Source organism: Ambystoma mexicanum, chromosome 10 (genome assembly GCF_040938575.1).
Source record: "Ambystoma mexicanum isolate Mex_15411 chromosome 10, UKY_AmexF1_1, whole genome shotgun sequence".
Taxonomy (NCBI): domain Eukaryota; kingdom Metazoa; phylum Chordata; class Amphibia; order Caudata; family Ambystomatidae; genus Ambystoma; species Ambystoma mexicanum.
Genome location: NC_090932.1, coordinates 16489786 through 16511730, shown reverse-complemented (window position 1 = coordinate 16511730; position 21945 = coordinate 16489786). Strand labels below are relative to the sequence as shown.

Below are 21945 nucleotides of genomic sequence, written 5' to 3'. Positions count from 1 at the left end.
CGTCAACATATTGAAGCAGCGTGCAAGTAGGTGGCAATTCAATGGTATCAAGCTGCTCTTTCAAGGCTCTACTATAAATACTAGGACTTTCAGTATACCCTTGAGGTGCCCTTGTAAATGTAAACGAGTGTCCCCCCAAGATGAACCCAAACAGATATCTGCTTTCTTTATGTATAGGGATACTAAAGAAAGCGTTTTTTAGATCCACAATGCTGAAGTGCGTAGCCGTAGCAGGGATCATTGTTAATATCGTCGTCACATCAGGCACAATTGGAAATTGTGGGGCGACCACTCGGTTAATAGCACGAAGATCAATTATAAACCGGTACGGAATTGCATTGTCGCCTTTCTTATATACGGGTAAGATCGGACTGTTACACAAACTACCAGTAATCTCCTCGATCACCCCACGATGTACAAAATCGGAGACAATGCATTTCAAAGTACGTTCGCCTTCGACTGATATTTTATACTGCAGGATGCGTGGCAGTTTCACCCCATGTTTCAGGACTATTTTAACGGGCTCAATCTGTAACACTCCGACATCATTGTCGTCCACTGCCCACAAACATTCCGGGACAATGCTAAACTCGGGAGGTAAAGGTCGAATCAAGAACTGAGAATTAGGAAGTTGCTGTGGTGAAACCGTTAGCCGTACTCCATCCGAAGAACAATGAATTACTGCATTCAATTTCTTTAAAAAATTCAACCCCAGCAAATTCTCTCCACAGTTCGAAGTGAGAAGAAAGGGACAATGGTCTGTAAAGGGACCCAAAGAAACGGATACCGGCGCAGAAACCGGACAGACAGTTGGTACACCAGAAAGCCCTACGGAAACATTTGTTTGCCCTGACAGTGGGATGTTTGGAACCCGAGAATGATCAATGGAGCACTTCTGTGCTCCAGTGTCAATCAAAAACTGGTGTTTCCTATTCCCCACTAATAATTCAACGTAGGGGCCTTTTTGATTAACGGGAATAGGCAAAGGTTCCAAACCCTGCTTCGGGCAATCCTAATAAAACAGAGCCTCGTCAGAAAGAAGCTCTTCAGAAAGGTAGGCAGCAGAAGGGTGATCAAATATGTTTCTCGAGTCCTTACTCGAGGTCTAATTTTCCCGTGAAAAAGGTTGCTGAGAATCTTGTAAAAGCTGACCTCTATCAGGGCCCCCTGCTCCAGGGCGGCCCCTAGGCCGTCTACCCATACCCCCAAACGCACTGTTTGACCTCTGGCGAAGGACAGGGCACTGTGCTCGCCAATGACCTTCCTGGCGGCAATAAGCACATTGATTAATATTCACAGTACTCAGAGGAGCCTTTCCTTTTGGAACGTACTGACCTCTAGTCTGTGTCGTACCTCCTCTGGGGTTTCTAACAATTTGTTGCAATAATACTTTGGTTTTCAAATCTCCCTTTCTCTTTTCAATTTTCTCCTTCTCGATATTAACACGGTTCTCATAATACTGAGCCATGTGCAAAACCTCAGATTGAGATTTTGCCTGCCAAGCGCTCTCAGAGGACATAATTTGTGACTGGATGTCGGGTAACAATCCACATACAAATTTGTCCACGAACAACCTTTTTCCCGACTCTGTACCTAAATCCTGTCCACTGAAGTCAGAAAATACCTGCTCGAATCTATTAAAAAATTCGGTGGCGCCTTCAGTTTTCCCTTGGACACAGGCCGTAAGCTTGTCCCAAATAATCCTTTTTTCTGGAATTATAGTTTTTAGTTTAGTGACAATCCTATCAGGTAAAGTAAGTATTACCTGTGGTGGTTTCTCACCAGCTGGTCTTTCTCCATCAATTCTAATCATATTTGCCCACGTATCTCCCAACCCCGGCACATCATCTATTGTCCGAACCTGTTTCCATACATCTAAGGGTAGGAGTACAGGGAATAACAAGTCAATGTCACTCAAGGTGAACACAGAGGACTGTAAAACGGACTCTATTTCTTTATAAAACCCCGTCGGGTTTTTCCTGATATCGGGAACTGATTGTCTAATTGTGTTCACTTCCTGTTGTGAAAACGGGACGTGAACAAATTGCGATACATAATGTGCAGGGATATCCACAGCGGGGGCACCAGTCCCAGCGTTGGCGGGGATCTCAACATTTGGGACAAAGGTCGGAGGAACCTCTCTCATAGGCAACTGAGATATAGGTACCTCCGGCCGCTTACTAAGCAATAGAGCCAGGTCGAGCGCTAAGGCAGCTGTAGAAGTGTCGGGCGAAAAAGCCCTTTTACAAATCCCCAATAATTCTATGGGGCAACTAACCCTCTTCCTTACACATTCCTCTTGCAGGTGCTGTACCATCACCTGAATTACCTTTCTTTGCATTTCTACTGCATACTGACTATACGTGTCATACACTTCATCTGGCGGTATCGATGAATCCGAGATCCATCGAACCGCATCTTTGGTACAAATTCGTACTTCCTCAGGTGCCGCTCTACGGCACGGAAGGAACCGTTTCTGTACATATATTCCATTGTCCTCATCATCCTCATCTCGTGATTTTTCAAAGTCTTTCCTAAACTCAAACAATCTTTCAACATGTCCATATACTGTCTGCTCTGTGTCCCTCGAAAGTGCCAAAGCATTCAGATCTCTCACCTCTTGTGGAAGATCCGAATTTTGTAATCTACCCCACATCACACACAAATGAGTCCCCAAACCTTCGATAAAAACATTTTTCTCGGCAAAACTATTCAAATTAGATAATGTAGAAAAAACATTAGCTTGATCACCTTTCTCCATGCAATGCTTAGCCCATGCAAACAATTCCTGTTTCCTATCTGCAGAAACAGTACTACGAGTCACAACCTTTGACCCTGCACCTGGATCAACTTCAATCAATACGGGGCCACTCGGGAGCGGAGGTATAGGTAAATTTAACAAAGGTGCAACTATCGGTGCAGCGGGAAGGGGCGGTGCGATAGGCAGAGGAACAACAACCAAAGGACTAGGAACAATAGGTTGCCTAGGGGGAACAGGAGTAACAACAGGAGCGACAACAGGAACGGGCAGGGCGCCCAAAATAGGAGCATACGGAGGTGGCGCTGAGGCATCGGGCCTGCGCTCATTTAATAACTTCTAAATAAATTCTTCAGAAACATGGATATCTTTAGAGGGGTAAATTTTTTGGACTCCGAGTGAAAAGGCTCTATCCATATTTTTAACTAATTCTGATCGCTTTTCTTTATCATATAATAATGCTTTTTCAGCGTTTGTTTTATGACGACGTGCATGCTTATCCCTACTTTTAAGCTGCTGTAATGCTTCTTTCTTCCAATTCTGTAACACATCAAAGGCCGCTGGTCTAGCCTTTTTCTTTAACAAGATCGATTCTAAGTATTCAATACGGGGGATCTCAAAACTACCGTTAATTGGCCACTGAAATTCGGAGGCATGTCTGGTCTGTCTGTGCCAAATATCATTAAATACTATACTTCCAATGCCATACTTACAGTACATAGTACACGCCGGCGACCCCTCCTGTGGTGCCGGGTGGCTAAATTCCAAGGATTGTCGATCGCTGCGAAACAGAGCCCTAAAACAGCTAGACAATTTCCCAGGCATTTCACAAAATATTGGTGTTACCTGGTTCCTTAATTGTGTCTGCAGATACAATACGCCAAATTCAAATTGTCAGGGTTAAATTAAGAGCCGGGTCACGACTGCACCTGACCAAACCTAAGGAGGACCGTACGGTTTACCAAAGAACTTACCTAACGAATTTTACCTTGTGTTTGGTGGTTTCGGCAAATCTGCCCGCCTCAAAATTGGACCCTCGTCAAGATGCCGTGTCAGACCACACGACTATCGTCCAAGGATCGGATCGTGCAGCGCTGCCGAGGTATCGCGTCTCGATCGGTCGGGCCCGCAGAATCACACCGTCCGATCCCGGTTCGATAGTCTGCGTCAACCTTCAATGATCCGGCATCAATCTTGAGGGTCCCTATTCGGGTGCCAACTGTGGAAACAGAAAAATTGATATGAGGCCGGGAAGCCCAAAAGGAAACACACCAACACAGGTTACAAAGGACATACAAAGCGCTTTTTTCAAAGGTACAATAATTACCAAATGTCAATTGACATACGGATAGCTATTCGGCCCTCTGAGTAACAGAACGAACTATCAACGGTAGTTTGCCGTGTTAGTGTGAGAGACCGTACATTGGGATACTCGGGTTTTTGTACTTTTTATCCAGCTCTGGCCAACCCCCTCGCGGGTTAACCATTCTCAGAACCAGGCCTAGGATTCGTTGCCAGGTCAATCCCATAATGTATGCATTTGATCGGTTCCGCTGATATAGTTGTTCATTTACACATAGGTCAGGGATAGGACAAGGTATCAGTTCGCGACCCCAACAAGTGGCCTGCGGGCATATTACTTATTCATGTGTGCGGAGGTCACAACGGCCAGAATCCCACTCGAAATGTCATTCGGCCTCCATTTTGTTGTTCAGGGTGACTTCCACACTACGAGAGAACCTAAAATGGCGGCTAAATCCAAGATGGCGATTTACACAATACATTGAGGTCAAGACCTTGCCGCGGAATCTATTTACACGATGTTTTTAGACAACTTGGCGTAGGCCAACATACATTCAAACAATGCGATAGGAGGTATAATATTATTTCGATTTCCACAAGTGGATCCCGGTGTCTGTCATTCCCACTCAGGCCTACTCATCCTTTGAGTGCCTGGTCTGCAGGATTTCCTTCTCTCCCTGCTCCTCACTCCTGCTGGCCACCTTATATCAGTCACCTGGTCAGCCCTCCATCTTCCTTTCAGAATGGGCTGACCTGGCCTCCCATCCCCTTTCCTCCTCTTCTCAACTCCTCCTACTGGGTGATCTGAACATCCATCTCGACTCACCTGACTCCTCAGGGCCGTTCCGCAATCTTTGTGACTCTCTCTCTCTTTCCATCTTACCCTCTGGCCCAACGCAAACCGTTGGCCACACATGGGATGCTCTCATCTCAACTGACATCCCTCTATCCCTCTCACTACTTCACTCTCCTGGACTGATCACTCTGTCTTCTCACTTAAAGCTTGCTTCTCCTCTTGCATTGGTAAGCACGGCACTGTCTCCCACCTAAAAGGTCATCCGACCCATGAAAAGAGTGTCAGTGGCTGCCTTTCCCTCTAACTACTCTGCTCCTTCTACTCCTGCGGCTGACTCCCACCCTAACACAGCCCTCTCTAACTTTAACCTCTCCTTTTCCAACACTCTTGATATTCTTGCCCCTGTTGTGAGGGTACGACTGAAACCTACCAAAAAAGTGCAACTCCTGGTACGACTCTGAATTGGCCGCCCTTAAATGCAAGTGCATGGCAGCCAAACAGAAATGGGACTCCTCGGTCGCACCCCCTGACACACTGGCCTGCCGCCTCCTTCAAAGGCAATATAAAGACTGTATCCGCTTCAAGAAAGGGGTCTTTTTTCAAGCCTGCATCTCCGCAGCATCCAATAACACGGCCGAACTCTTCAAAGCCTGCAAGGAACTAGCCAATCCTACAGCAGCCTCCTCCACCAATGCACTCATCCAGGCCCTCTGCTGGGCCCTGGTTGCACACTTACCTCAAAAACACAGGATATCCTATCCTCTCTCTCTTCCTTACCACCTCATGCACCAACATCTCTTGTACCGCCCTTGGCCACTCCCTCCACTCCCCTTATTTTCTCTTATTTGTCCTTGTCGCACCTGAGGTCGTCATTGGACAAGTCTGGTCTATGAAAGCTTCCTCCAAACAGGTGGACCCCCGACCCCTCCAAAACGATCAAGAACAAAACTGACTTCCTCACTCAGCCTTAGTTGAACTCTGCAACCTCTCCTTCACCCCTGGAGTTTTCCCCACTGCTTTCAAGCACTCCCTTGTGCACCCTCTCCTCAAAATACCTTCTGCTGACCCTTACAATCTGGCAAACTATTGTCTGATCTCTATCACTCCTTTTTTTGGCAAATTCTGGTAGGGCTTGGCTATTTCTCAGCTTTCCCTCCACACTGAATTTGTTGGTTGCTTGCATGACTACCAGTCTGGCTTTAGAGAATCCAGAGGCATGGAAACTGCTCTTCTGAATGCCCTTGAAGATATGCTCTCAAATTTTGATTCTAACTCTCCCTCTGTCCTCATTCTACTCGACCTCTCCTCTGCCTTCGATACGGTGAACCACAACACCCTGATTGCATGTCTCTGTGATAACTTGGGCATCACTGATCAAACCCTGGTGTGGCTAACCTCCTTCCTTCCTGACTGCCCATTCCAGGTGAAATTGGGGTCCTTTCTCTCCCCTATCACTCTCTGTATGTGTGGTGTCCCCCAGGGATCTAACCTATCCCCCTGGTTTTTCAGTAGCTACATGGCCCCCCGGCCCATATTATAGCCACCTTCACCTCAATCTTTCAGTGTTACGTGGATGACACGCAGCTCTCCTTCCGGCTACCCTCGGCCTCTTCCTCTTCCTCACTCATACCTGACTGTCTGTCCACAATTCAGTCGTTGTGTGCTGCAAATGACCTCTGCCTCAATGCCAGTAAGACAGAGATTGTCCTCATCGGGCCCCCTGCTCCCGCCTTCCCTCTTTCTCTCTGGCTGGCCTCCCTGGGCCCTGCACCTCCACCTACCAACGAGTCAAAAAATGTGGGGGTCATCTTCGACTTCACTCTCTCCTTCTCGTCTCACATCGCAGGCATCTTGAAAAAGTCCCACTACCAACTGCACATTCTCAGAGGTATTCTTCCCTTTCTCACTTTCCCCCAGAGGCTGACTGTCTCCAGTGCCCTGGTCCTCTCTAGGCTGGACTACTGCAACAGCCTCTTTCTCAACCTTCCCTCTTCTACCATCTGTCCTCTTCAACTCATCCAGAACAGAACCGTGAGACTTATCCTTGGCCTCAAGCCCAGGGACCGGCACTGAAATGACTTCACTGGCTCCCTGTGGCTGCAAGTATTAAGTTGAAGACCCTTTGCATTATCCAGTCTCGCGAAGGTAGCTCATGGGCAACATGCTCGCCTTGCAGGCAAGACGACACGGAGCATCACAGGTTCGATGCCCGGGTCTGCGCTTAGAAACCTCTGGGTATTAAGCATGTTATAAATAACCTATCATATCATATCATATCACAAGGATTTCTGGGGCCGGGGCCCACTCTATCTGCAATGCTCTCTTCCTAAATACTCTCCTTCCTGAGCCCTTTGCTCGTCTTCCTCCAACTCTCTCTGGGTGAGCTGCTTCTCCATGCAGAGACTTGGGGGTAGATCTTTATCCACTGCAGATGCCTCCCTCTGGAATAGCCTCCCTGCCTCTGTCTTGAGCCAGATCTTCTTAAGTTACGGAAACTCCTCAAGACTTTCCTCTTCGCTTCCTCCGTCTCTCTCCCTCTTCCCTGCTAACTACCTCTTTCTGCTCTGTCACGCTCTCTCCTCTACTTCTACTCAGTTTCGCTGACTGGCTGCCTGGTGTACCTTCAGAGCCTAACAGGTCCCAAGCTTTCCTTGTCAGTCTCTTGCACTTGCCCCCGGGCCTTGCACTTGCCACAGCGATACTACACTTAGGTTACAACCCATGAGAGTGTTATCTCTCTGCACTTAACCCATGTTCTGATGGGACTGGCTGTACTTGCTCCCTATTGCCCCGCCCCACGCACCTCCTTTTCTGCAAACTCAATGTACCATGCCTAATAAGTTTGCTTGTCTTGTCTTCCTTATGTCTTCCCCTCCCATTCATGGTTGCGCTTTGAAACACGTGTGTATAAGAGCATAATAAATAATCAATCAACCAATCAATCAAAAAACAAATACTATTATCAAATACCAAGAAAGCAACATCGTATGCCAGGTATGGCCATCAAATGCCAGGAATTCTAATCATATTCCAGGTATTGACATCAAATACCCAAATATCCTGCACAAAGGCCAAGTATTGCAAGCAAATGCCCAGGTATCCCCATCATATTCCATGTATTGCCAACAAATACCCAGGTAGCCACATGACATGCCAGGTATTACCACCAGATGCAACGGTATTCTCATCAAATCCTGGGTATGTAATGTAATGTATTGCATCATTTGTATAGCTCCTTTCCCCATTGGTATGGTCACCAAAGTCCAGGTATGGTGAATTCGAGGAAGTGCTAGTAGTATGCGTGTGTGCATTTCGGCCAGCATAAGGTTATGAAGACTGGCATGTTTAGCTGGCATGTGGATGGGTGGTGAGAGGTAGTCTAGAGGGGGTATGCACGAGTGGGATAGTCATTATGTTTGTAGCTATGTGATAGGTAGCTGCATTCATATGACAGATGTGTTCTGGATTAGAGTAGTGTATGATAGCAGATGAGTGCAGGTCACAGGCCGTGCCTTCAGCTGAATTCCATAACCATGGAGTGTGAGAGGTTCAATACATTGGCTACGCTCTAGTAGTTGCCTAGATTCAAGGCACTTTCCACACTCTAGAATCACCATGATTTATTGCACTGGCAGCATTCTACAAGCACCTAGATTCCAGTACATTGGCTACACTCTGCATGCACCTAGATTTCAGTACATTGGCTACATTCTACATGCACCTAGATTTCAGTACATGATTTCAGTACATTGGCTACATTCTACATGCACCTAGATTTCAGTACGTTGGCTACATTCTACATGCACCTAGATTTCAGTACATTGGCTACATTCTACATGCACCTAGATTTCAGTACATTGGCTACATTCTACATGCACCTAGATTTCAGTACGTTGGCTACGTTCTACATGCACCTAGATTTCAATACATGATTTCAGTACATTGGCTACATTCTACATGCACCTAGATTTCAGTATGTTGGCTACATTCTACATGCACCTAGATTTCAGTACATTGGCTACATTCTACATGCACCTAGATTTCAGTACATTGGCTACATTCTACATGCACCTAGATTTCAGTACGTTGGCTACGTTCTACATGCACCTAGATTTCAGTACATTGGCTACATTCTACATGCACCTAGATTTCAGTACATTGGCTACATTCTACATGCACCTAGATTTCAGTACGTTGGCTACATTCTACATGCACCTAGATTTCAGTACATTGGCTACATTCTACATGCACCTAGATTTCAGTACATTGGCTACATTCTACATGCACCTAGATTTCAGTACATTGGCTACATTCTACATGCACCTAGATTTCAGTACGTTGGCTACGTTCTACATGCACCTAGATTTCAGTACATTGGCTACATTGTACATGCGCCTAGATTTCAGTACATTGGCTACATTCTATATGAGCCATATCTTAGCTGATCCTAGAGGGGGCCTAATTTAGCTGAGCCTAGAGGGTACATAGTGCAGCTGATGCTAGAGGGGACAAAGCTTAGCTGATCCTAGAAGGGTATAGCTTAGCTGTACATAGAGGGAACATAGCTTAGCTGAGCCTTGAGGGGACAAAACTTAGCCGATCCTATAGGGGGCATAACTTTGCTGAAGCAAGAAGGAATACAGCTTAGCCGAGGCTCGCAGCAACATAACTTAGCTGAATCTAGATAAGCCATGGCTCAGCTGATCCTAAAGGGGGCATCGCTTAGCTGAGTCTAGAGGGGACATAGCCTGTCTGATTCTAGTGGGAGCATAGCTTAGCTGGGCATAGTTTACCTGTGCCTAGATGAGCCATAACATAGCTGATCCTAGAGGGTGCATAGCTTGGCTGAGCTGAAAGAGGGTATAGTTTAGCTGAGTCTAGAAGGGATATAGGTTAGTTGAAACTAGTAGGGGCATAGCTAAGATGTGCGTAGAGGTGAGCATAGCCTAGCTTAGCCTAGAGGGGACATTGTTTAGCCTATTCTAGATTAGGCATAGTTTAGCTGATCCTAGAGGGGACATAGCTTAGCTGTGCCTGGAGGGAATATAGCTTAGCTGAGCCTAGAAGGGATATCGCTTAGCTGAGGCTAGTGGGGACATACCTTAGCTGATCCTAAAGGGGGCATAGCTTAGCTGAGCATAGAGGGGATATAGCTTGGCTGAAGCTATAGGGGGCACAGCTTAACTGATCCTAGAGGGGACAAAGCTTAGCTGGGCCTGGAGGGGATATAGCCTAGCTGTGTCTAGAGGGGATATAGCATAGTTGAGCCTAGAGGGGACATAGGTTAGCTGATCCTAGAGGGGACATAGTTTAGCTGTGCCTCTAGGGTATACATTTTAGCTCAGCCTAGAAGAGATATAGCTTATCTGAGGCTGGCAGGACATAGCTTTGCTGAGCTTGGAGGGGGAGGGGCATAGCCTAGGTGAGCCTAGAGGGGGCGTAGCTTAGCTGAGCCTAGAGGGGGCATAGCTTAGCTGAGCCCAGAGGGGATATAGCTTGGCTGAAGCTAGAGGGGGCATAGCTTAACTGATCCTAGAGGGGACATAGCTTAGCTGTGCCTGAAGGGGATATAGCCTAGCTGTGTCTAAGGGGATATAGCATAGCTGAACCTAGAGGGGACATAGCTTAGCTGATCCTAGAGGGGACATAGTTTAGCTGTGCCTTTAGAGAATATAGCTTAGCTGTTCCTGGGGGTGGGGTGTATAGCTTAACCGAGGCTGGCAAGAAATATCTTTGCTGAGCTTGGAGGGGGAGGGGCATAGCCTAGGTGAGCCTAGAGGCGGCGTAGCTTAGCTGAGCCTAGAGGGTAGATAGCTTAGCTGTGCCTGGAGAGGATATAGCTTAGCTGTGCCTGGAGGGGATATAGCTTAGCTGTGCCTGGAGGGGATATAGCCTAGCTGTGTCTAGATGGGATATAGTGTACCTGAGCCTAGAGGGGACATAGCTTAGCTGATCCTAGAGGGGACATAGCTTAACTGTGCCTGGAGAGGATATAGCTTAGCTGTGCCTGGAGGGGATATAGCCTAGCTGTGTCTAGAGGGGATATAGTGTACCTGAGCCTAGAGGGTATATAGCGTACCTGAGCCAAGAGGGGACTTAGCTTAGCTGATCCTAGAGGGGACATAGCTTAGCTGTGCCTGGAGGGGATATAGCTTATCTGAGGCTGGCAGGACATTGCTTTGCTGAGCTTTGAGGGGGGGCATAGCCTAGTTGAGCCTAGAGGGGGCACTGTTAAGCAGAGTCTAGATGAGCCGCAGCTTAGCATGGTCCTGTAATGACGATCTCCTATAGGTTATTACTTGACATTAGATTGACAAACTTACTTGATTAATTCTGGAACACATTGAATGTTGGGGGTTCGAGAGGTGAAAGGTGAAGCCACCGATGCCTCCTGATCTGACAGGGAGACCCCGGCATGTGCCATTTTCAAGGCCTGAAACACACAGAGACATTCTATTAAGAATTGGATCCGGAGACAACACGTGATCATAAATACACTCCAGCAGAACCCTCAACATGGATAGCTTCATATGCACAATTAAAATAAAGCCGGGCTCTGAAATCTTTGGTTCTCCAGATGTTCTGGACTATAACTCCCATCATCCCTAGCCAGCATCGCGAATCGTGAAGGATGATGGGAGTCATAGGCCAACATATGTGAAGCGCCGCAGGTTGCAGACCCCTGGAATAGGGAATGTTTGTTTGTTTGTTTGTTTATTTATTCATTTGTATTGCGCACCAGACCCGAGGGTATGAGGGCGCATGAGCAGCATGGTAATTCAAAGCTTGGTTACAGGTTGCTTATACATTGCATTACATAATTGCAGTGTGACAATGAAGGACATGTGTGCAGTTTGGCAGGCAGGAAGGAGATAATGCAGTACATATATATAGAGGATTACATATATTTTACAAATTTACATATAGGCATACAGAGCATATATTTTACAGATTTACATATAGGCATACAGAGCTTAAAGCAACCGTGTGGTGTAAGAGGTGTTAATGGTTTGTGTTCTTTATCCAATGGATGTAGTTGCGTCTGAAAAGTGAGCAAGATTGGGGTGTTCTGAGAGATGGTGGTAGGGAGTTCCAGTGTTGAGGTGTTTTCACCTGGAAGCTGTTGCCGTCCATTTTGGTGCGTTTAAACCTGGGGACAGTGAGCAGGTTAGTGTTGGGGGTTCTGGCGGGTCTGTTGGGGATGTGTTTGCATATTCTGTCTGCCAGGTAGTGTGGGGCAGCGTTGTTCAGGCATTTGTGGGTGAGCGATGCTACTTTAAGCAGGATTTTGTCTGTTGTGCTGAGCCAGTTATGGGATTTCCTGATGTTGGATGTGTGTTCCCTCCTGGGAATGTTGAGCGCTGCCCAAAGAGCGTTGTTTTGTAGCGTCTGAATTTTGTTGGTGATTTGCTTGCTGGCTCCTATGTAGAGGGCATTACAATAGTCAAGTTTCGATAGTACCAAGGCTCTGGCTAGTGTAATGCAACTCTGAGTGGAAAGGAAGGGTTTGGCTGCTCTTATAAGCTTACATGTGTAAGCCGTGGAGGATGCCATCGAGCTAACCTGTTTGTGGAAGGTAAGGGAGGAGTCGAGGTATATTCCTAGTGTTTTCACTTCTTTGGAAACCTTGATTAGGTTCCCGTCTATGATGAATTTGGCATAGCTGTGGTCGAGTTTGGTTAGGTTGGAGGTTGAACCTAGGATGATGAGTTCAGTTTTGTCATCATTCAGGCATAGACTGTGCGAAGCCATCCATGCCTGGATGATGAGATAAACCTTGTTCACCAAGGCCAAATCCTGGTTGTAATCTCCCGTCAGCGGGATGAGGATCTGTGTATCACAGCATAATTAGTGTAGGTGATACCCAGACCATCTAGATCGTCAAACAGGGGCATCGTGAACACGTTGTACAGAGTGGGGGAGACGCAAGAGCCCTGTGGGACTCCGCATGTGATGGGCATGGGGTCGGCGGCAGCAGATGAGGAGAAGACGCGCATGGATCTGTTGTTGAGGAATGACTCAATCCAGCTGATCGCTTCTTGGGAGAAGTGGGCGGCTGAGTCTAAGTGCTTGCAGAGGATTTTATGGTCAACTAGGTCAAACGCCGCGGAGAGGTCTAGAAGGAGTAGTAATGTGGTTTTCCCGTTGTCTCTAAGGGCGTCTATTTGGGCTTTCAGATCTATCAGGGCGGTTTCAGTCCCATGTTGGGGTCTGAAGCCTGATTGTCTTATGCCTAGGAGGTGGTTTGTTTCAAGATATTTTTGGATTTGTTGGTATGCTGTCTTGTCTAGTATTTTGAGCAGGAATGGGACGGTGGTGATCGGTCTGTAGTTGGTCGGGATGGACGGGTCGAGGGAAGGTTTTTTGAGAAGAGGGAGGACCCAGGACTCTTTGAGGTTGCTGGGGACTGACCCTGAGGAGAATGAGGCATTGATGAGTCTGGTGATAAATGGCGAGAGGTCTCTTGCTGCATCTTTAATTATTTGTGGGGGGCAGAGTTTGCCTTTGCAATTGGAGGGTTTAAGACCAAGAATGATTTTTTCTACTTCGAGAGTAGAGACTTTGGAGAAGCTGAAGCGAGCGGTGTTGGGTGTCTGATGTGGGAGTGTAGGGCTAGAGGGGGCGTTGCAGGGATTGGTTAGTTTGGTGAGGGAGTCTTTCTTGTTTTTAATTTTAGTTTGGAGGCCGGTGACTTTGTTGTTTAGTGCGTTTTGGACGCTGGTGCACCATTGTTTATTCTTAATGCAGGTATCTGGGATTAGTACCGGTGTTTCCAATTCTTTCAGAATAGTAAATAATTCTTTGGTGCTGGAATTGGAGTGTGAGATTCTCTGGTTATAGGATTCTTGTTTGGCCGCTATGATTTCTTTTTTATAGTTGCCCGTTATTTTGTTGAGCAGTAGTTTGTTGTGAACTGTCGGGGACTGTCTCCAGTCTTGTTCCAGTTTACGCTTTTCCGATCTAAGGGTTTTAAGATGACTGGAGAACCATTGGTTGAGGTGCTTTTTTGGTTTGCATTTTCTGAGTTTCAGTGGTGCAATGGCGTCTAGGGCTGTGCGCATGGTGTTGTTATAGCCTTCTATGAGGTCATTAGGATTAGAGTCTTGGAGTTGGCTAAGCGTAGGAAGGATGAGCGGGATCAGTTTTTCCACTGTAATGTTTTTTTTTGCTTCTCGTGGGGATGGCTGCTGCTAGTACCATGTTGGACATGGGGCTTGATGCCTCGAGAGAGAATGAGAGGAGGTGGTGGTCAGTCCAGGATTGGGGAGTGTTGTTAGTGATCGTTACGGCGCAGTTGTAGTCTGCTATCCAGTCAAGGGTTCTCCCTTTGTTATGAGTGGAACTGGATACTTTTTGTGTGAAGCCTAGTTCTGATAAAGTGTTATTGATGAGGGTGGCTTGATTGTCTTTGGGGTCTTTGTAACCTAAATTGAAGTCTCCTAAGAGGAGGCATTGTGAAGAGTTTTTTAGGTTGTCGGTAAGGATGGCACTGAGGTCTTCCTCGAAGGATCCCAGTGGTCCAGGCGGTCTGTATAGCAGGTGAATGGTTATAGTTTGGGAGTTTGCAGTGGGTAGCTTGGCTGTGAGTGATTCGCATGATGGGAGGTGTGTAGCGGAGTTAAGTCTGATGTTAAGGTAGGTCCTGGCAATGATGGCCAAACCTCCACCTCTAGCATCAGTTCTGTCGCCTTGGATGATGGTGTAGTCAGTGGGGATGGCTTGCGAAAGGGCTGGGCCTGCAGCTGCATGGATCCAGGACTCTGTTATGGCTAGGAGGTCTAGATCTTCAGCTAGGATGAGGTCAGCGATGTCCATGGCATGGGCAATTATGGAGCGAGCGTTGATGAGAGCAGCTTTTATAGGTGGGGTAGTGGTTTTGGCAGGGGTATGGGTGGTTGCTGTGATTAGCACTTTCTTAGTGGTTGTGGTGGTGTAGGGGTGTTTAAGTTTGGTTTTTTTTAGCGTAAGGTTAGCACAGGTGCTAATGGAGGTTCGGTTTGTGAGTTTGGATTGTGTGGAGTCCCTGGCTTTGGGCTCATGTATTTTGAGGAGTCTGGATCGTAGTCTGGTCAGCCTGTCTGAGAGGCATGGGGGAGAGAGTAGGATAGCATGATTCTGGAGCTAGGCTCAGTGAAGGTGGGTGATGTGGTGCCTGGGCTGATCAGGTTGAGGGGTGGCCTGGGCAGGCATGAGGAATTAATGAGGTGGAGAACGATTCTCAGTAGTATAGAATAAAGGCCTGGGAGGAACATTGTGTATGGCGGGTAAGATGCAGTGTGTGCATTTGGTGTGTAGATGGATAGTGTTGGCCACCTAGAGATGAGCAGACTAGCATTTAAGTTCAGAGTAGCATATGTTTGCAAAGCATCTAGGACTAGAGAAGCACATAGGATCACTTAGTGGCACTTGGATTCAGAGTAACACCTAGATACAGAGTAACACCTAGATACAGAGTGACACCTAGATTTAGAGTAATACCTAGATTCAGAGTAGCGCAGGTTTGCAGATTGACATTTGGATTCAAGGTAGCATATGTTTGCAAATTAGCGCAGCACTAGATTTTAGAGTGACACAGGCATACAACAGAGTAGTACATGTTGGCGACTGGGAGTATTAGCCAAAAATACAGTTAGCTATTAAACGTCATGGGTGGCTTGTAGTTATAGTGTTGGGGCGTATCAGCATAATGAGTCCTGCTGTAAGAGTTTGATGCTGCTGCAATGTTCATTGGCTGTAAGAGGGGTTAGGTATAGGCGGTGCAGTGAGTGCCGCGGGTGCTTACGGCGCCAGGAGTGTGGAAGTGGCTGTGGGCCGGCGTGGATTTGGGCCAGAGATGCAGGGGTCCTTGCCTCTGACTCGGTAGACTCTGGTCAGGCTCGGGTCAGGTGCCTTAGTGAGTGCCTTGGGGGAGTGCCGGCTTCGCCTGCCGGCGTTTGTTGATAGGTAGATGTAGGTTCAGTGGTGGCCAATGGGGGTTGGCGGTGTCAGGGGGCCTGGGGTCAGGCAAGCTAGCGAGAAGTGGCGGCGGCCATCTTGGAATGATGGAAATCTCGTGGGTTCTGTGGCGTTTCGAATACAATCCAAGTGTGTAACTTGGAAGCAAGTCAGCTGTTCGAGCTGCTATTTCCCTCAATGAGTGCACGGAGCTGTCTGCTCAACGCGCGCAAGGGGTGGAAAGGGATGCAGGAAAGCAGGAGGATGTCTGTGGTGATCCTCTGCCTTACCTTGGCATTGTGGTAGCCTGATGGAGTTCGGAGGGGCTCCTCTGCAACGCCCAGGGGTGGCGCGAGCTCCAGCTCTACCAAAGGGGGAAGTGAGGCATCGGCTCGGGTCGGGTGCCTTAGTGGATGTCTTGGAGGCGTGCCGGCTTCGCCTGCCGGCGTTCGTTGATAGGTAGATGTAGGTTCAGTGGTGGCCAATGGGGGTTGGCGGCGTCAGGGGGCCTGGGGTCAGGCAAGCTAGCGAGAAGTGGCGGCGGCCATCTTGGAATGATGGAAATCTCGTTGGTTCTGCGGCGTTTCGAATACAATCCAAGTGTGTAACTTGGAAGCAAGTCAGCTGTTCGAGCTGCTATTTCCCTCAATGAGTGCACGGAGCTGCCTACTCAACGCGCGCAAGGGCGTGGGGAATGGGCTGGATCTTGAATGAGCGAAATTTACAAGATGCTGACAAAAGAGCACCAATTACCTTCTTGGAGAATTCAGCTGACCTGTCATCCTATTTGAAATGTGGGTCTGTAGATAAGTGCAGCAGCTTGCTTTAATATTAAAGGGCTGTGTGCAGAGAGGCGGCAGCTCCTCCTCAGTCCCCAGATAGGAGTGCATGTCTTCAGGTGGACTGGACAGGAGGCCTTTGCACCTCTCAAAAAGTATTTCTTTGTATATTTGAGAACTGTAAGGTGGCAATTGTGAGAGCCATCACTTTGGGGCACTCCTTTGATTATGTCATACGTGCTATTAAATCATGCTATTAAATGTTCCCTGTGCCCATGTGTATGCAACAATTTGGTGCCAAAGATCATTCGTATTATTACATGAGTATGTGAAGCAGAATGAGACTAGAGTCTGCACCCTCGCCATGCTCTGCCTCTTTCACACCACCAACCCACCTCACCGCGTTTCTCCCCCAGCAGACACCCTGCCTCAACTCTTTCACCCCTGTTCACCCACCTACCTTATCCGTAACCCATAGCACCGAACCACATCTCCTTTACACCCACCAACCCACCCAACCTCACTTGGTGTCATCCTCTCCCAGCATACCTCACCTCATTACACTGCCAGCAACCCACCCTACTACTCGTACACTGCCACTTGACCAACACCTCCTCTACCCTCCCTGTCTTATTCAATGTTCCTTCTTCAATCTCCCCTCAACCACCTCCATCACCCTCTCACTCCACCACCCGCTGTTTCCACAGTAACTCCATCTCCATCCTCTCCTTCCATTGCTCATCCCAGCTCTCCCTCCCTCGTGCTCCTCCCATCTCAGTGCAGCGGCATCACGAGGACATGGGCAAAGTGCACGCTGCATGTTTGAAGCCCCGAGCACTGAGGCCCCAGTCCTGGAATGCACACCTGAAGTGTATTTTCAAGTTGCAATTTGTTTCCTCAAAATTATATCTAAAGCTTAAACAAGATATTGGGCCTCATTACGACCCGGGTGGTAAGGGCACCGGTACCGGTAATTCCTTACCGCCCTACTACAAGTTCCCTTTGCGGGTCCTCCCTTAACGCCTGGTTTTGCGGTACCGTTATTAGCACCTTCCCCATTCCCATTGAGCCCTGTGGGGGCTCAAATGGGAATGGGGAAGGGCCCTGGTGAATGGGGAATTACCACCCCTGCCAACCTTGGAATGGGGTGGTAATAGCTCCATTCACCAGGGCGGAGTTGGTGAGGTTTTGGAGGCAGCCAGGGCGCTAATAGCGCCATGGTTACCGCCAACCTCGTAATGAACCCCATTGTTTTTGTTTTTGCTATTCCAATGCTTGTTGTGCTCTAGCAACTTGAAGTGTCTTTAGTGCTAGATGGAGTTACAATAATAGATCTTAGACCAAATAACCGGACCGACTCAAAGAATATGGCTAAATACTACTTTATTCTTAATTTAATAAAGCAGGGTCAACTGGCAGACATCGGCCTGATGCTTGCACAATCACACACAAACTTGACTACACAGAGGTTTAATACCCCAATATGCGTCATCTATGACATCATTCTATGTGGCAAAATACAAAACCTATGAAAGGGAGGGATTGGTTAGGGGAACATATCTGCTTATAGAATATATAAGGATCAGTGCTTCATTGGCTACCCCTTGTCTGCAGGCCACTCCTTGAACTCCCTCGTAACACATATAGTACTGACTATAGCAGACAAATCAGTGGATTGGCTCCTGCATCATTTTATGTTAGGTTGTGCACCCAACCCTACTGATTGGTTGGCATTCTATCCCAATCCTGGACTTTTATCTCACTTGCAGCACATACGTGAAACAAAACCTAGGTGTTTGAATACTATCAGATTACTCCCCATTTTCCCAATTAGTCCATCATCTGACATTGGTAAGCCATCAGCAAAGTCTTCCGTTTGTAGTTGAACTTGTTGCTGCTCACTTTCCTAGAACATTAAAGGGTGTGTGAGCACACCACTATCTCACCACTATCTTACCTTAAGGCTGTAATGAATAGCCTTTTTTTCTGACTTCGGGTAACATGTGATAAGACCACAAATGTCTCAATTTCGGCCTTCTATTTAATACTATTTGATTCAATTATGCAGGGTGCTATTGCTCTTCTTGTCCTCTACAGACTTGCTCACTCAATCTCGTATGAACTTTATACACATTTAATTGGCCAGCAGTTTGGCTCTCACAGATATGATATGATATTTTATTTCTATCGCGCTCGTACACAAGTGTTTCAGAGCGCGTCTAGGCAAGGGATGGGAACAGAGGAGAAACAATAACAACGATCTTACAAGGCCCAGTGACATTGAGAACGTGCAAGTGCATGGGAGAGGGAGAGGAGAAACGTGCATGGAAGGGGGGAAGTGGAGAGTGCAAAGGAGAAACCAAATAAATAATAAAATACAAATAATAATAAATAAACAAATAATCGTAGTTGGTCAGCCAGCAAGTGGCAAGTGCTGGGTTTAAGGCAGAAGACACAGTAGGTCTGATAAGTGCAGGAGGAAGGGGGGAGGGTTGTATGGGTACATATACAGAACCTAGTGCAAGGGGTGGCCGGGAGGCAGTGCGGGAGGGTGGCACGGTGAGCAGGTACCTGGGCCCGGAGGAGAGAGGGTGGCCAGGTGCACAGTGCCGAGAGAGGACAGATCAGCAGGGGAGAGGGGGGGGAGAAGGCAGAGGCAAAGAGGAAGGTCTTAGTGCTTCGGGAACCGGAGATTGTTCTCCTCAAGTTTTAGAGTGGTAGGGAGGCTGTTCCAGAGGGATGACCCAGCTGAGGACAGAGATCTAAACTAGCTCATTTCGTTGAAAAACAAGTAACCATGAGGGAGGTAGAGGTGCGAAGAGCATGGGGGGGTATTTGCAGAGGGATAGATGAAGGTATTTTGGACCCAGGCCCCAGAAAGCTTTATGGACAATGCAAAGGGTTTTGAACTTAATCCTTGCATGCATTGGGAGCCAATGGAGAGATATCAGAGCTGGACAGATACGATCCCAGGGCTTGAGGCCAAGGAGAAGTCTCACAGTCCTGTTCTGGATTAGTTGCAGAGGGCGGAGAGTAGAGGCAGTTAAATTAAGAAAGAGGCTGTTACAATAGCCCACCCTAGAGAGAACCAGAGCTTGGGAGACAGTGAGGGGGGAGGAGAGGAAAGGAAGAATACTTCTGAAGAGGTAAAGTAAGTTTGACTTTTTAGAGACATCGGAGATGTGGGCAGAGAATGAAAGTGTCCAGACAAAGGTGACCCTGAGGTTCTTAGCCTCGCAGGTGGGGGTAGGAGGAGGGCCAAGGGAGGCCGGCCAGAGAGTGAGGGGAAAGGATTGTGAAGGTGCGCCAATGAGGAGGATCTTCGTCTTGCTTGGAATCAGACAAAGAGCGTTGGCCGCACACCAATTTAAATGGCAGTGAGGCAATCAGATGTGGGAGAAGGAGGGGAGGTGGTCGAGGGCAGCCTGAAAATGAGTTGAGTGTTGTCAGTGTAGTACTGAAAATGTGAGCAGAGAATGGAAATGCAATGAGCGAGAGTTGCCAGGTATTGGTTGAAGAGCCAGGGTGAGAGGTTAGACCCCTGGGGAACACCGCAGGTACAAAGGGAGATAGATGAAAGGAAGGACCCAAGTTGGACTTGGGAGGGTCGATCAGAGAGGAAAGAGGTCTGCCAGGCCAGAGCCTGATCAGTGATAGCCAGGTTATCACAGAGACGGTTGAGCAGGATGGTATGGTTGACTGTGTCGAAAGCAGAGGAGAGATTGAAAAGGATGAGGACAGAGGGAATATTAGAATCAAGGTTGGAAAGCAGATCTTCACAGATGTTCAGGAGAGCAGTTTCCGTGCTTCTGGCAGATCTGAAGCCAGACTGGTGGTCATGGAGAAGGTTAAGCTGAGAGATGGCCAGCTTTTCCAAGAGTTTGCCCAGGAAGGGAGTAATGGAAATTGGATGATAGTTAGCCAGACAAGAAGGATCACATGTGGGTTTCTTGAGAAGAGGATGCACAAGGGAGTGTTTCAGTGGAGATGGGAAGTTTCTTGAGGCAAAGGAGAGGTTATAGAAATCGGGAAGGGCAGGAACGAGAGTATCATTGCGGTTTTTGATGATTTTAGAGGAACAAGGATTACGGTGTTTTGACAAGGGTATCATAGATCGGACTTGTCTAGCGACCTGATCAGGGGAGAAACAGGAAAGGAGGAGAAAGAGGGTGGGGGAGGCTGAAGGAGGGACAGCAAGCACAGACGGAGATGGGAGAGATGGGGCAAGGGAGGAGAGGGTGGACAGGATGTCCTCGGTTTTTGAGATAAAGTGAGAGGCAAGGGCATTGCAGAGAGCCTGGGAGGCAAGAGGAGGGGTAGAGACTGCAGCAGGGTTGACCAGTTCCTTGCAGATTTTAAAGTGTTCAGCTGAGTTGTTGGATAACGCCCAGACACAGGCTTGGATGTGGACTCTCTTCTTGGTGTGGACAGAGAATCGGTATTGCCTTTGGAGCAGGCGACAGGCCAGTTTGTCAGAGGGTGAACAAGAAGCCCTCCATTTCCTCTCAGCCGCCCTACACTTACGTTTAAGTGTAGCTAGGTCAGAGTCATACCAGGAATTGGACTTGGCTTTGGACTTCAAATGGATCCTCATGACAGGGGCAAGAGCATCAAGAGTAACAGAGATAGAAGAATAAAGAAGAGACAGGACTGTGTCAGGGTGTGTGTCAGCCAGGGGTGGGGGGGTGGGGGAGAAGGTGGCGGCGAAGATCTTTTCATCTTCTTCCATCTATGAAGAATGTCCCACATTCAGTGCTTATCCATGTCCTCCCTTTGTGCTTAGCTCTTATCCACCCAAAATAGCATCTTTGCTCTGGGCCAACCTTGACACGTCATCGGTTCTGCACACAGAGCTGTTTTCACGCCTCTCCTGAGGCTTACAGCCTCGGCCTGCTTCTGAGGTAGCTTGGCTATATTTAATCTGAGCCAGCATCCATTGTCCAAATATTGCTGGCCTAGCCACGTTATATACTCCGCTATACAAGCTTCTATACATGGGGGGTCATTACGACCTTGGCTGTAAGGGGTTAATGGCGCCGGTAATGGTGCTGGTGTCGTTAACCACTTACCGCCGTATTACGAGGTCCTTTAGCGGGTCCCACTAAGGGCGGCTGGTTTTACCAGGCGCCCTTAGTGGGAGCCGATAAAAGACCAGTATGCTAATAACGGGCCCGTTATTAACGGCCCCGTTATTAGCATGCTCCCCATTCCCATTGAGCCCTATGGGGGCTCGAATGGGAATGGGGAGGTAGCGGGTCCGGGTTCCTTGAATGAGAAATTACCGGGTCCTCCAAGGTTGGATAGCCCAGTAATTCCTCATTCGAGGAACCCGGACCCGGTATGCGGTAAGAGGGGTAGCCATGGTGCTAATAGCA

The 21945-nt window shown here is 47.9% G+C and overlaps 1 protein-coding gene across 2 annotated transcripts in view; it reads right to left on the bottom strand.

Annotated features, from left to right (window-relative positions):
• LOC138491105 (probable cation-transporting ATPase 13A4) overlaps window positions 1–21945 on the bottom strand; it is an 891483-nt gene that overhangs the window by 222426 nt on the left and 647112 nt on the right. For both annotated transcript variants that reach the window (XM_069617424.1, XM_069617425.1), the window contains one exon: window positions 11180–11289. In XM_069617424.1, the coding sequence (XP_069473525.1) occupies window positions 11180–11289 (110 nt within the window). The remainder of the gene's footprint in view (window positions 1–11179; window positions 11290–21945) is intronic.